The sequence below is a fragment of the Xiphophorus maculatus genome, chromosome 13, assembly GCF_002775205.1.
Source record: "Xiphophorus maculatus strain JP 163 A chromosome 13, X_maculatus-5.0-male, whole genome shotgun sequence".
Classification (NCBI taxonomy): Eukaryota; Metazoa; Chordata; class Actinopteri; order Cyprinodontiformes; family Poeciliidae; genus Xiphophorus; species Xiphophorus maculatus.
Window position 1 is genome coordinate 8,598,493 of NC_036455.1, and position 14,947 is coordinate 8,613,439.

The window sequence follows — 14,947 nt, forward strand, 5'->3', positions numbered from 1 at the left end:
CCCGACGAATAGCGGAAGTAGTTCTCTGGTAGCAGCAAAAGCTAAGCGAACAAAGTTTTGTTTCCCTTTGTCCTTCCAATGTGCCTATTCTATCGGTTTTTCAGCGGAGCCACGGGGTTTTCTTTAAATTGTGTTTGACAGTTTTATTTTTGACTTTTGTTTATTTTTATTTTTTACATTATTCTTACTTTTCTTTTTCCCCCGACAGCTAAGCCTGTTAGCTAGACGGAAATAGGAAACGGAGTCAGAGGCGGTTTCATGGAGAACAGGCTGTTTCTGACGTTTAAGGACAGAAAAGATCCTGTTGTGATTTTGTGAAAACCTCAGACGATCTCGACGTTGGGAAGAAGATAACTAGCAAAGATGGAGGAAGCAGCATATGGTGAGCAGAGGGCCTTGCAGATTGATGGTGATTATCTTCTGCTACTTCCGTTCGTTAACATTTTACTAACAACGATACAGACAGGGCATCTATTTGTGGAGCATATTTCAACTACAAGACAATTTAAAGAGATTTAAATGATGAAAACATAAAAAGGAGTGGCGTTAAAAAGGAAAGCAAAGAAAATATGTAACACATACTAAAATTAAGTACGAGTGTTAAATAAATCAGTCGAAAACAACTGAAAACAAATAGGTTTTTAGCCTAAGTTTAAAAGAAGCTCAGGGTTTCATTAGTCTTACATTTTTGTATGCTTGTTCCATAATAGAAGCTGAATGCTGCTTCTCCATGTTTGTTTCTGGTTCTGGGGATGCAAAGCAGAACCAGAAGACCTGAGAGGTCTTGGAAGGTTGCTACGACAACATCAGCAGATATTTAATGTATTTTAGTGCTAACCTATTCTGTGTTTTATACACTAGCAAACGTATTTTAAAGTCTATTCTCTGAGCTAGAGGGAGCCAGTGTAGAACTGGGGTGATGTGCTCTATCTTTCTGGTTTTAGTCAGAACAACAGCAGCAGCGCTCTGGATGAGCTCCAGCTGTCTGACATTAGATCTGTGAAAACGCTGTGGTAGCATTTAATGCGACTAAAGACAAATACATGGATGAGTTTCTCTAGATCTCATTTTTATATTAGTCTTTAAATCTTAGAAATGTTCTTCAGGCTGACTTTGTAATTGTCTTCATGCTTTTCTCAAAGTTCAGGTCCATCGTTACACCCAGATGTCAGACCTTAAAGCTGCAGGTTGACTCTTGGTCGTCCCTCTTTAGATCCAAATATAATTACTTCCATTTAGATAGATAAGATAAATCTTTATTGTCATTGTCACAAGGACAACATTTTGTTTCTGCATAGATGAGAAAAGTTATTCCATACCCACGCTTCAGTGATTTATAAGTCATGATATAGAGCTGTGTATCATCTGCAAAGTTAATATTACCACTGGCACTGCTTGAGTGCCAGTGGTTCACTATGGTTTATCATGGCATGAAGAGAGTGAAGCTATTTCAGAATGCGTGTTCACTGAGCTAGCTGTAGCTTCAATAGCTACCTTAGCTTCATTAGTGTTTAGCCATTGAGAAAACAAGACACTTAGCTTGTTTTTAGGAATATTTTAGGTTGCTTAGTGGTAAGACGGTGAAGGAAAGAGCTCATGTAACCAAAGTATTGCTGATTAAACGACTTATTGGAATGGAGTTTGAATCATTAATAGCATGAGCTTCATTTGGAACAGTTTTAAACATCAACAATGCAAAAGCTCAATAAAATGCACAATAAACACTTAAATTGTTTACCGCAGCCTAATTTACCCCTGCCCAGACACAGCATAGTAGTTCAGTTAGGGAATTTTAGGGAAGCTTAGTGAAGCTACAGGAGATTTTCCTAATAGTGGCGCTGGCAGGAATACCAGCTGCAGCTACAATCTTCTTCTCAGCTCCAGGCTGCTCTCCTGCTGTGGAAACAAATGCAGATATCTTTCAGTTAGCAGCAAATTGTTTTGTTGAAGTGATTATCTCATGGCATCTGATGCTCACATGAAACTTCTCTGGTGCTTCATTCACATAGAGTTCGACCTTCTGTGTTCCCCTGAATATTGTCACCAGGGAACATCAGGATAATTTAGCTTTACATCTTGTTAATCAAATTAGAATAGTCCATGTCTGCCTATTTAAGCATCTTTAAATATGTTTCTTGCTCCACCCTTAAGCCATATGTTAATATAATAATTTATATAAGAGCCATTTCCTATAACTTGTCTGTTTTTTTGTTTCTTGCAGATGTACATCAGCTGATAGTGATTAAAGAGGAGGAGAAGTGGAAGTCAGACCAGGAGGACCAGAAGCCTCCACAGGTTAAAGAGGAACAGGAGGGGAAAAAGATCACTGAGTTAATATTTAATCCGGTTCCTGTGAAAAGTGAAGATGAGGAAGAGAAACCTCAGCTCCCAGAGCTTCATCACAACCAAACCAAGGAAAACAGAGACTTTGTTGGACCAGAACCAGATCAACAATTAGAATCAGATGGTGAAGATGAAACTTCTGATTCTTCTTCAGAGTCCTCAGAGACGGACGTCAGTGATGGAAACTGGGAGGAGAGCAGTGAAGCTCAGGCAGGTTTGGGCTCTGGAACCAATAACACAGGTCCAGTTTGTGAGAAAGGCAAAGAATTACATCGCTGCTCTGAGTGTAATAAAACGTTCATCTGTAGACAGCATTTGTTAGAACACAACAGGATCCACACTGGAGAAAAACCATTTAGTTGCTCTGTCTGTGACAAAAGCTTTCTTTCAAAAGGAAAACTAAATAAACACAAAATAACACACAGTAGGGAAAGGCCTTACCCCTGCTCAGTCTGCAGCCAAAGTTTCAAGTACAGGTCAAATCTAGCTGCTCACATGAGCTGTCACTCCGAAGAAAAACCTTATTGCTGTTCTGTCTGTAAGGCAGCTTTCCACAGAAAATATAGTTTTGAGATGCACACAATGACCCACACTGGAGAAAAACCTTTCAGTTGCTCTGTCTGTAAGGTGGCTTTCCTGAGGAAAAACAGTTTAGTGGAGCACACAAAAACCCATACTGGAGAGAAACCTTTCAGTTGCTCTGTGTGTAATGTGGCTTTTGCAAGGAAAAGCAGTTTAGTGGAACATACAAGACTCCATACTGGAGAAAAACCTTTCAGCTGTTCTGTTTGTAAGGCGGCTTTCTACAGGAAACGCGGTTTAGTGAGCCACACAAGAAACCACACTGGAGAGAAACCTTACAGCTGCTCCATCTGTAGCAGAGCTTTTAATACTCAGGGAAACTTACAAAAACACCAAATCATGCACACAGAGAAAAGACCTTACATATGTTCTGTGTGTAATGCAGGATTCAAAACTAAAAGGCATTTAGGAGAGCACACAAAAACCCACTCAAACGAATCCCCTCATTGCTGCTCGCTCTGTGGCCAACGCTTCAAGTGTAAGTCCTATCTGTCTACTCACATGAGCCGTCATAAAGGAGAAAAACGACACAGTTGCTCTGTCTGTAAAGCTGAGTTTCTGTTCAAAAACAGTTTAGTGTTGCACACAAGAATCCACACTGGAGAGAAACCTTACAGCTGTTCTGTCTGTAAGGCAACATTCAAGTGGAGACACACATTCAGGAACCACATGAGAACCCACACTGGAGAGAAACCTTACAGCTGTTCTGTCTGTAAGGCAACATTCAAGTGGAGACACACATTCAGGAACCACACAAGAATATGTGTAAAGGCTAGCTGAGTGAAGTTTGTTGTAACTGAGTGTTCATTGTAACTACTATTAAGGTTATGTGCTTTTATTTTGGTAATTTTGCCCAGGTTCCTATTGAAAATTAGGTTTTACCTTAATTTAACTGCCCACTCAACCATATGGTTTAGCACGTTTTGGGTCTCTATATCTCAATATGAGGAGTGCCTAACTTAGCTTAACCTGATTGAGCCATCTCTGCTGCTTGGTTGAGGTACAATATGCTAAAGAAATCCACTAGATGGCACTGTTTCTTTAAATAGTATTCTTCTTCCCCTCTCCAACCAGGAAGTCAGAAACAAAAATCTGTCACAAGTATCGACTGGTTGTGGTAAAACTTTGAAAGGTAGAAATAGTTTTCTGGCATATAATAGTGTTATAGACCTTACTAAACAGAATTATGTTACTTGATACCACCTAAAAAGCTAAATTAAAGGTCTAATCATTTTTTTAAAATATGCTTGACCAAACGGTTGATTTGTCACTTTATGGTAAATGTAGCAAATTAAGCTAATGTAGTTAACATTTAATTTTTTGCTATAAAATCAAGTCATTTTCATCTATTGGTGTAAATATGAAACAATAAGTGTTATTACAATGTTATACACTAAGAATAATTATAACATTATCTTACAAAATAATTTTTGTGACTTTCTGAGTTGATATTAGCAAATATGGTAACATTTTAGAATAAATGTGGGGAAATCATAATTTTCACAACTACTAACTAATTTTAACTTTTCAACCACCACTAGATGGACGCTAAATCCTTCTATGGTGCGAGGCCACGCACTCTTCTCGCCCTTGTACCAGAAAATCCTCAAGAATCTGATGGTGATCTGAGCGATGATGACCAAGTAGAAGATCCTGATTATCAGCCCACACAAGCAGATGATACTGGAGACAGCTCTTTTGAATCCCTGGATGAAGAGGAGGCTCCCTCAAAAAGCAGATCTTCTACACAGCCACCTCGTAAAAAGAGCAGGAAAGGGAAACGCACTCTAAAAACTGTTCCCTTGGAGCAGCCAAATGACAACGCCGACCCAAGTTCCACCCCAGGCCCCAACAAAAGCACAAAAAGAATCTGGAAGCAGGAAGACATTGATGAGTTCCAGGTTCTTAATTCAAAATTTGAACCCCCTGAAGCTGTGCCCTCACCCTTCCAGTATTTCAAAATGCTCTTCACTGATGAGATGATTGAACATATCGCACATCACACCAATTTGTACTCTGCTCAAGAGTTGGGGGATCCAATCAAGACTAGCCCTGAAGAGATAGAGCATTTCCTAGCGATCCTTCTTTTTATGGGTGTTTTCAATTTCCCGTCACTGGAGGACTACTGGCACCATGAATCACGCTTCGACCTGATCACTGACATCATGCCAAGGAGGAGATTCCAGCTGTTACGGCGATACATTCATTTCAATGATAATCAGCAGTGCAGTGAGAGTCGGGACAGATTTTACAAAATCCGTCCCCTTTTTGAAATGCTTCGTGAGCAGTGTCTCCTGATACCATCCACTCACAAGCACAGTGTCGATGAGGTCATGGTAGCATATAAAGGCACAAGAGCTGGTACCCTCCGCCAGTACATCGCCAACAAGCCAGACAAGTGGGGCTTTAAATTATTCTGTAGAGGAAGTTCATCCGGCATCATCCACGACCTGCTGCTTTATCAAGGGGCATCCACGTTCTTCAATGTTGCTCTCAGTGAAGAGGAGCAGGCCCTGCCTCTGGGAGCAAAAGTGGTGACAACGCTCTGCAAAACCATAAAAGAGCCCCAGATGTCTGTTGTCTTTTGTGACCACTTCTTTACAAGTTTCAACTTGGTTCAGTACCTGCACACTGCCCTTGGTGTCAAGTGCATCGGCACCGTACGACCAAACCGCACTGGTGGAGCTCCATTGATGACAGACAAAGACCTGATTAAAAGGGGGCGTGGGGCCTGTGACTTTAGGGCTGCTGAAGGGGTTCTTGCAGTGAAGTGGTTCGATAACAAATGTGTCAACTTGCTTAGTAATGCCTGTGGGATCATGCCCTTTTCAACAGTGAAACGCTGGAGCAAAGAGTCCCGCGCAAAGATCACCATCCCGTGCCCATCACTCATCTCTGCCTACAATGAGCATATGGGAGGAATCGATCTGTCTGACATGCTAGTACACCTGTACAAGACCCCGGCCAAGTCAAGGAGATGGTATTTTCCCCTGTTTGGATACATCCTGGACCTCTGCATTGCAAATTCCTGGCTACTCTACAAAAGGGACAGCAGCCTCCTGAATGAGAAACCCATGTCTCTCAAACGGTTCCGCCTCGCAGTTGCCCACAGTTTGAATCAGTTCAATAAGCCAGCATCCAAAGTTGGCCGACCATCTTGCAGCTCTCCACCACCTGAGAAGACAGGCTACATCCCAAGACCATCACGACCAAAACCACAAACAGATGTGCGCTATGACAACGTGGGACACTGGCCTCTTCACTGTGAAAAGCGAGGGAGATGCAATCTGTGTCCAAAGGGAGTGTCCAGGTGGAAATGTGAGAAATGTAATGTCTTCCTGTGTTTGAATGCAAACCAGGAATGCTTTAAGTTTTATCACCAGAGGTAAAGTGCATCTAATGCACAAAAAGAATGCTGTTCTGCAAACACATAGATGAGTTTGGAAATGTGATGTGTTAATATGTTTGGTAATGTTTTTCTGTGTTTGCCATTTTTTTTCAAAGTTTAAATGAAAACAAGTAACACTAGTTCAGTCAATCCTCCAGATACGTGAGACTTGTGTCCCAAAATACATGATGTTGCACCAAAACAGAAAAGGTGTGCTGAGATATAAAAGCAACAAATGTTTCTATTGTTCTGCAGTATTTTCTTTTCCTTTTTGAATGTAAAAATGAATATTTTGCACTGTTGCCTATAATCAGAAGTGGATTGAATGTGAGAATTTCGTGCTGTTGCACTTTAATACAGATACAGTCAAGATGGGAAAATTAAAAATGCAATATTTCCTTGTTCGACGCAATATTTTCCTTGGTTGAAATTAAAACCAGTGTTTTGTGGCATTTTGACAGAAATAAACTGTATCCAATGCCCCAGACATTTTTTGTTGTTTATTTCTTTATAAATTAGCATTTTATTTTAATTTATCTACTGTACTTGGTATTTTTATTATGTCGTGTACTTAAACCATTAAGTGACATCTCAACTGTTTGGTAGAGATCAATATTTTAAAAACCACAATTGGAAAAAAATATTGATTGTGTATGTGAGTCACCTTAGGGTAAAAGAAATGCAAAGAAATAAATTTTCACAGGTTTTTTTCTTGGTGTGGTTGTTAAAGGAACTTTTAAAAAAAAGTTCTTGTTAAGGTAGCCATGGTAACGGAAAAGGTTAACCGCAAAACTGAAAAAGGATAAAAGGAAACTAAATTTTTGTTTGTCGATAAGGAACAATGTCAGTAACTTTGATTTTAGTTTGAACAATTTGAGATTTTTAAAGAAAAATCTGTGATTCCTGTGTTAATGGAAATAATTCTACTAATGTAATGAGTTATTCATAACAAGAGACAGAGAAACGATTACTTGTTCTTTTCTAGCCTTTGTGTTGGTAGATGAATGATTTCAATAAATAATTTAACCATCAGTTCAGGCCTCACGATTGGCTGGATGCTACATTATAACTATTCTCTGAATTTCTTCTCACACTAGTTTGTTTTTGTAATTTTGTTTTTGCTTAGAGTGGGTCTAAAACTCTGTTGTACACTGTTGGCTTCCACATATTTTAAAATAAGTCTTTATTGCCACAGTAGAAAGAGCAGAGAGGAGACATCAGAGACCATCAGCAGGATGATGGTCTCCTCTGGTATGGAAAGATTATAACTCTGAGAAAAAGATAAAAGATCAAGCGCAGGGAGTATATAACGTAGTCTACATTTAGACATTTAAAAAATAAAATTCTGATGTTATTTGAGCACTGTGTTATTTATGGTCGTAAAGGCAGCACATATAGTCTATTCAGTAGTTATCTTAATTTTGCTTTTGTTCATTTCCATGGCGTCGCTTTCTGTGATGTGTCTAATTACCCTGTTACTTTGTCACTTCTATTTCATTTTGTGTGAAAAGCTGCAGTGATGTTAGTCATGCATTACTTGGTAATGTGCTACTAAACCAACCCCTTGTTTTTGTAATGAGTAATATGACACGTTAATATTTTCAATACTGACTTAGTCACTGTGCGTGACCATTTTTGTCATTTTATCGTAGTAAATAATATATATTTCACTTTCATCTTGAATATAGATAAATGCAATTCTTGTGTAAGCTTAAAGTGCGGTTCTAATCAAGCTTTTATTTTGAAGCCCAATGTGACGAATAACGGAAGTAGTTGTCTCCTAGCCTCAAACTTCAGTTGGTCTTCCGACGTGGTTTTAAATTGTTTATGTTGCAGCAACGTTCTTGCGTTCCTCGGTAGTCCGCTAATTCCGGGAATAAATTGAATCATCTTTAATTCAAGTGCAAAAGTTGTTTTCCCTGTTGCTTTTCACATACAGTATTTAAAAAAATAAATCTTTATTGATACAATAGAAAGAACAAAGTCGGAACAGGGTTTTTACAGAAGTTTAAAAATTACTCTCATCCCCACTCCAAAATATTTTTGTTCGCTTTGTAGAGAGAATAGAGACCATCTGTAGCTTAGATTTAGACATTTTTTAGTTTTTTTTTTCTTTTCGGATATGACTTGACTTTGATGTTATTTGTGTTCGTAAATGCAGCAGATATAGGTCATTCAATGTTTATGTTGATTAATTTGGCACATTTGACAAAACATTTGACTTGTGTTTATGCCATCAAATTAAGGCTTATTTCCTTTTGAAAATAATTTATTGACAAATGTTTATCCAGATTTCAAAGTAAATCTGGTAATTACCGTCTTAAAATTGAAACAACTCAACTTGAACTTTTGTCAAACCAATTGGCTGGTTTTAAGTAAACTGTGAATTTTTTACTTTCTAGTTTCCTTTTCTTGTATTGCTGTATTACTTTGTTTTAAGGATTTTAAAAATAGCTTTATGATTTTAACTGCCTTTTTGTGTAGACTTCTGCTTTTTGTATGAAAATGGCTAAATAAATTAAATGTACTTATTTTATGGTGGGGTCATTGGTAACCTCATAGGAACACACAATCTCATTTATTGAATAAAACTTTAAATACGGCTCCTGAGTAGCTTTAAGATGCTTTAAATTCATAAAATAGACATGTTAAGCCACATTCCGTACCAGTAGGTGGCGGTATTGCTTAATAAATGTTTCTTTCCATCCGCCAATAAAAATAAAGAAAAAAAGCTTTTATTTTGAATGCCTCCGTGACCCGACGAATAGCGGAAGTAGTTGTCTCCTAGCAGCGAGTTTTGATTCCTTTCATTATTTTTGTACAATTTTCTTGTGTTGGCTTCCCGATTATATTAAAACGCATCATTAAATCCACCTTGAATTTATATTAGTTGTGAAGTTTTTCTTTAGTTTTATCTATTTCCTCCTCGTAGGTTTAGCCTAGCCTGTTAGCTGGAAGGAAACGGGAATGCAGCGAGTCAGAGAAAGTTTGGTGATTTATAAAGAGAGAAACGTTTCTAGTTTTATTTTGTGAAAATCTCAGAAGGTCTCAGCGTCGGAGAGAAAACGATTAACAAATGGAGGAACCAGCACATGGTGAGTAGATGGACTCGGTTCGGTGGTGATTATCTTCTGCTGCACCGTTTACTAACAATGATTCAGGTGTTTGTGGAGCACATTTCATTACATTTGCTGAAAAATGTTCCACAAACACCTGAATCATTGTTAGTAAGTGCTTTACATTATGAAAACATAAAAAAGAGCACATTAGAGTGGAATAATAAAGACTAAAATTCATATTAGTGTCATAAATAGAACAATTAATTGCATTTGAAGCAAATTGTGTTGTTAGCCTTGATTTAAATTAATCCAGGGTTTCAGTTTTCTGGAAGTTTGTTCCACATTTATAGAGCATAAAAAACTGAGTGTTGCTTCTCCGGTTCTGGTTCTAGTGATTTAGAGAGACTAGAATATAGTTGATTTGTGGAGCACATTTCATCAACAACACAATTCCACGTTCTTTGCATGATGAAAACATTAAAAAACTGAGTAAATAAAAGTTTAAATACATGGTAAAATGAAGTATTAGTGCAGCATGGATGTTGAAGAATTTTCTGATTTAATATGATTCTCACAAGCTGTGCAGGAGCAATGTTTACAAGTTCAAACTTCTCTATTCCTCAAAGTTATGTCACAAGTGAACATTAAAAAAATCAAGTTTTAACTTTTGAGTTAGAATATTCAATGTCTGCATCTCAATACATCGTCATAAATAGTCTTTTCCCCACCCTGAGGCCCTACATTTGATATGAGAGCCATTTTCTGTAGGTTCTCTGTTTGTTTCCTGTAGACTTCCAGCAGCTGGTGGGGATCAAAGAGGAGGAGAACTGGAGTCCCAAACCAGACCAGGAGGACCAGAAGCCTCCACAGATTAAAGAGGAGCAGGAGGAGAATGACATCACCGAGTTAAAATTCAATCCAGTTCCTGTGAAAAGTGAAGATGATGAAGAGAAACCTTGGATCCCAGAGCTTCATCACAGCCAAACTGAGAAAAACCGAGACCTTGTAGGACCAGAACCAGATCAATGTTTAAAATCAGTTTGTAGCAAAGCTGTTACTTTAAAAAGTTATTTACAAAAACACACAAAAATACATGCAGAGGAAAAACTTTGCACATGTTCTGTATGTAATGCAGGTTTTAAAACTAAAAACATTTTAGTAGAACACACAATAACTCACGTTAGCGAAAGGCCTTTCAGCTGCTCAGTCAAATGCAGGTCACATCTATCTGCTCAAATGTGTGGTAATACCGGAAACAAGCCTTACAGCTGCTTGGTCTGTGGAAAGACCTTTGCTTACCTTACGAGCCTAAAATGTCACCTCAGACGTCACACAGGAGAAAAACCGTAGAGCTGCTCCGTCTGTACAGCGACGTTCATATGGAAGAACATTCAAGAACCATGCAAGAATTCATATGGATGAAAACCGTCCAGTTGCACGGACTGCAGTCAAAGACTCAGCTAGACTGATTTGAAGAATAAGCTGTCCACTTTTCAGCTTCTCTGTCTAAAATGTTTCTTTACTCCCAGGAAAACACTGGACCTTCAGCTGAAGAGAAGCTGTGTAACTGTAAAACATTTATTGTAATAGGAACTAAATATGATGACATGATTTGATTGTCTTGGTTTGAATTTAATCTTCACTCAATTGGACCCAGTATAAGGAAATTTTTAAAGTAAAATCAAGAACATAATGGTCAGCCCTGAGCATCCTCCTTATGACACTGCGATACAACAACGGAGTCTCTTCAATTCAAAAATACTTCATTAACCCCAGACAGAAAGCAAATGGCTTTTTAAAAAAATCACTCCTGGAAGGTTAAGGAAGATAAAAACCTCTAATCTGGCAACTGCTATTTATAAATTGAAACAGCTCAACTTGAGTTTCTCTTAATTATTTGTTGTTTTTTTTAAAGGACCCAATGAAGTCCATAAATTTTTTGTGAGAAGACTTTTTTTTTTTTTTACTCCTTTCTTTCTTTTTTTGTCTTAATTTTGATGACTTTGGGTATAATAACATTGGTCTAGAATAAAAACATAATTAATTTAGAGTTGGACAATAATTGCTCCCAAAAAGTAAATTAAATGTTTATAATACAGGGTCATTCGAAGCTGCTGTGGATTAGTTTTTTTTATTCAGTAGTTTATTTTTCATGTTTCATTTATTTCAGTACTTTAATTCACAGAAAAAACACATTGTATAGAAAAAATAAACATAAAATGTTTTCAACCTTCATTTCTTTTATAATTTTTAGAACAATGAAAACATTTTAAGACAGAAATGTGGGTTTATTAAGTTGATTGTTTTATACTTCCTTAAAGGTTATTTTCGAGAGGTATCTTTAATCTAACAGCTCCTGCGTATCTTTCAAGTGCGGTTCAGATCGAGCTTTTATTCTGAAGGCCAACATCATCCGACGAACAGCGGAAGTAGTTGTCTCCTAGCAGCAGAAGCTAGGCGAACGAATCTTGTTTCCTTTTCCAGTGTAAAATGTAACCTCATTCGTTTTTACGAGAATATTTAAATGTATCCTTAAAGCCGAGGTGATTTTACATCAACTGTAAAGTTTTATTTTCCTTTTTTTGTTTTATCTGAATTTCCTACCGGTAGTTTTAGCTTAGCTTGTTAGCTGGAAGCAGATAGGAAAACAGCGAGTCAGAGGAAGTTTGATGGAGAACAGACTGATTGTTATGATTATGGAGAGAAACGTTTCTGTTGTGTTTTTATAAAATAAAAAAACATCTCAGAAGACAACTGACAGAGATGGAGGAAGCAGTTTATGGTGAGTAGGTGGACTATCAGTTTGACTGTGATTACCTTCGTCTGTTCCCGTTTTAACATTTTACTAAAAGCCACACAAGACAAAACATGTTAATTTGTGGAGAACATTTCAGCAACAAGACGACTCAAAGTGCTTTAAATGATTAAAACATAAAAATAAGTACATTACAGTGACATAACTACAGCTAAGTAAAGAGAGGTTTGAATAAAGATGAAAGTGTTATAAATAGATAATGAAAGGCAACTGTAAACATGTTTCAGCCTCCATTTAAAGGAACTCAGGGTTTTACAGTTTTCTGGAAGTTTGTCATATTATCCACCCATCAGTTTATGACATAAAAATCAAGCACCTTTTTGTTGGTACACATCATGCACAGCTGCAGTGATATAAGAATCAATGCACCAACAATTGGAGCTAATTTTCCTGCCCGTTTTATCTTCGGTCTCCATGTAGTGCGTGTGGCTCGCTGTATCACATCTCCAATGTGTGATGATAAAACCCTGGTTCTTTGTGATTCTGGTTGTTGATCTTTTACAATAGTTGTAGGTCACAAGTGAACACCTGGATGATCGAGTTTTACATGTTATCAGAATAGTTCATGCCTGCATTTTGATGCATTTTTACATATAATTTTACATTACATTATTACTATGACATTTATTTTGAGAGAGATGTGTCTTTTGCAGACGTCCAGGATCTGATGGTGATCAAAGAGGAGAAGAACTGGAGTCCCAGACCAGACCAGGAGGACCAGAAGCCTCCACAGATTAAAGAGGAACAGGAGGAGGATGACATCACTGAGTTTCTATTCAATCCTGTGAAGAGTGAAGATGATGAAGAGAAACCTCAAATTCAACTTCCAGAGCTTCATCATAACCAAACTGAGGAAAGCGAAGACTTTGTTGGACCAGAACCAGATCAACATTTAGAATCAGACGTTGAAGATAAAACTTCTGATTCTTCTTCAGAGTCCTCAGAGACGGATGTCAGTGATGGAAACTGGGAGGAGAGCAGTGAAGCTCAGTATGGTTTGGGGTCTGGAACTAATAACACAGATTCAGTTTGTGAGAAAGGTAAAAAGTTACATCGCTGCTCTGAGTGCAGTAAAACGTTCAGTCGCAGACGATATTTGTTAGAACACAAAAGAATCCACACTGGAGAAAAACCCTACAGCTGCTCTATCTGTGACAAAACCTTTACATGGAAACAGTCTTTGACTCTACACATGAGGACACACAGTGAAGAAAAACCTTTCAGCTGCTTTGTTTGTACCAAAGCTTTTACTTCCAAAGCTAATTTAAAAGAACATACAAAAGTCCACACTCAGCATAGACCTTGCAGATGTCCTATCTGTAACGCAGCTTTTAAAAGGAAGAACAATTTAATCGAACATATAAGAATCCACACTGGAGAGAAGCCTTACAGCTGTCCTGTCTGTAGCAAAGCTTTTACTTCTAAGGGAAATTTACAAAAGCACACAAAAATACATGCAGAAGAAAGACCTTACATATGTTCCATGTGTAATGCAGGTTTTAAGAGTAAAAACACTTTAGTAGAACACACAAGAACACACACTGGGGAGAAGCCTTTCAGCTGCTCGGTCTGCGGCCGAAGCTTTAGTTGTAGGTCACATCTAACTTTTCACATTAGAGGTCATACAGAAGAAAAACCTTACAGCTGCTCGGTCTGTAAGGCGGCTTTCAAAAGGAAACGCACTTTAGTGGAACACACAAGAACCCACACTGGAGAGAAACCTTACACCTGCTCAGTGTGTGGTAAGAGCTTCGCTCACTGTTTAAGTCTAACATGTCACATGAGACGTCACACAGGAGAAAAACCGTACAGCTGCTCCGTCTGTAAGGCATCATACATGTGGAAAAGTGCGTTTGTAAAACACACAAAAACACACACAGGTGAGCAACCTCTCAGCTCCACAGACTGTGGTTGAAGTGGAGTGAAGCAGTGGGACAGACAAACTCCTCTAACAAAATGTTATAAACTGATTCAGTGGACTGGATGGAAGTGATTCAAAGTTAATCTCTCATGAATCCACCTGATTCTTTGCTGCTTCTGGAAAATTATGTCCTGGAAAGAATGAAGATTCTTGATGCAGTGAATCATTGACAACTGAGCAATTTTTTTTCAAATGCTAAATTTAAGTGTCTTTGTATTTGTTTTTTTATGTGTAAAAATTATGAGAAATGGGGCAAAGTTGTGAAGTATGCATTAGCAAAACAAAATATTTTATTTAAAAAAATAACAGCAATCTCATTTCATGTTACTTTGTGAAGTGAAAGAAAAGAGGGGGAAAAGCTGCAACTGCACTGGAGCAAGAAAAGCAATTTATAAACTCAGCCTTGCATTGTGACTCGTTGAAGTATATTTTAAATTTAATCTATTAAAAGAAAAATACATTATGATTTTTTTACAAGTTCTTGTTTTCTGTTTTTATTCATTTAAACTTAATGCTAACACATTGCTTCTAAAGTCAAACTCTAATTATAGTGTTCATGTGTAAAATTTAACAGTTCCATCAGCTACACAAATCATTATAACAAATGTTTCATTACTAAACTATTGGAAAATGTATTTAAGAGAAATCTCTGCATGATCAATTATTCACCCTCTTGGCCTCAAGATGGCGCTGTGACGTCATATGTCTCCACACTATCATCATTTTTTTTGTTTGGGATTCCTCCGTATATAATCATTTTAGTTTTTTAAATAAAGCTAACTTTAGTTTCAGGCTATTTAAAAAAGTTGTGGACATTTTGTACATGGTGCCTTTACTAA

At 37.6% G+C, this 14,947-nt stretch overlaps 2 protein-coding genes across 3 annotated transcripts; both read left to right on the forward strand.

Moving 5' to 3' along the window:
* The first annotated feature begins 12 nt into the window (after positions 1-12).
* Positions 13-11,338, forward strand: LOC102225421 (piggyBac transposable element-derived protein 2-like). Of its 2 annotated transcripts, none has more exons than XM_023344713.1 (4): positions 13-409; positions 2,222-2,553; positions 4,467-9,408; positions 10,163-11,338. In XM_023344713.1, exons 1-3 carry the CDS (start codon positions 364-366, stop codon positions 6,312-6,314), a joined length of 2,226 nt encoding a protein of 741 aa, XP_023200481.1. In that variant the 5' UTR covers positions 13-363; the 3' UTR covers positions 6,315-9,408; positions 10,163-11,338. The 2 variants fall into 2 exon arrangements, with proteins under 2 accessions (XP_023200481.1, XP_023200482.1); XM_023344714.1 differs by having other exon boundaries at positions 13-382.
* A 4-nt stretch (positions 11,339-11,342) lies between these two features.
* On the forward strand, positions 11,343-14,566 carry LOC111610490 (zinc finger protein OZF-like). Its single transcript, XM_023344722.1, has 2 exons — positions 11,343-12,154; positions 12,841-14,566. Exons 1-2 carry the CDS (start codon positions 12,136-12,138, stop codon positions 14,100-14,102), a joined length of 1,281 nt encoding a protein of 426 aa, XP_023200490.1. The 5' UTR covers positions 11,343-12,135; the 3' UTR covers positions 14,103-14,566.
* Positions 14,567-14,947: the final 381 nt, after the last annotated feature.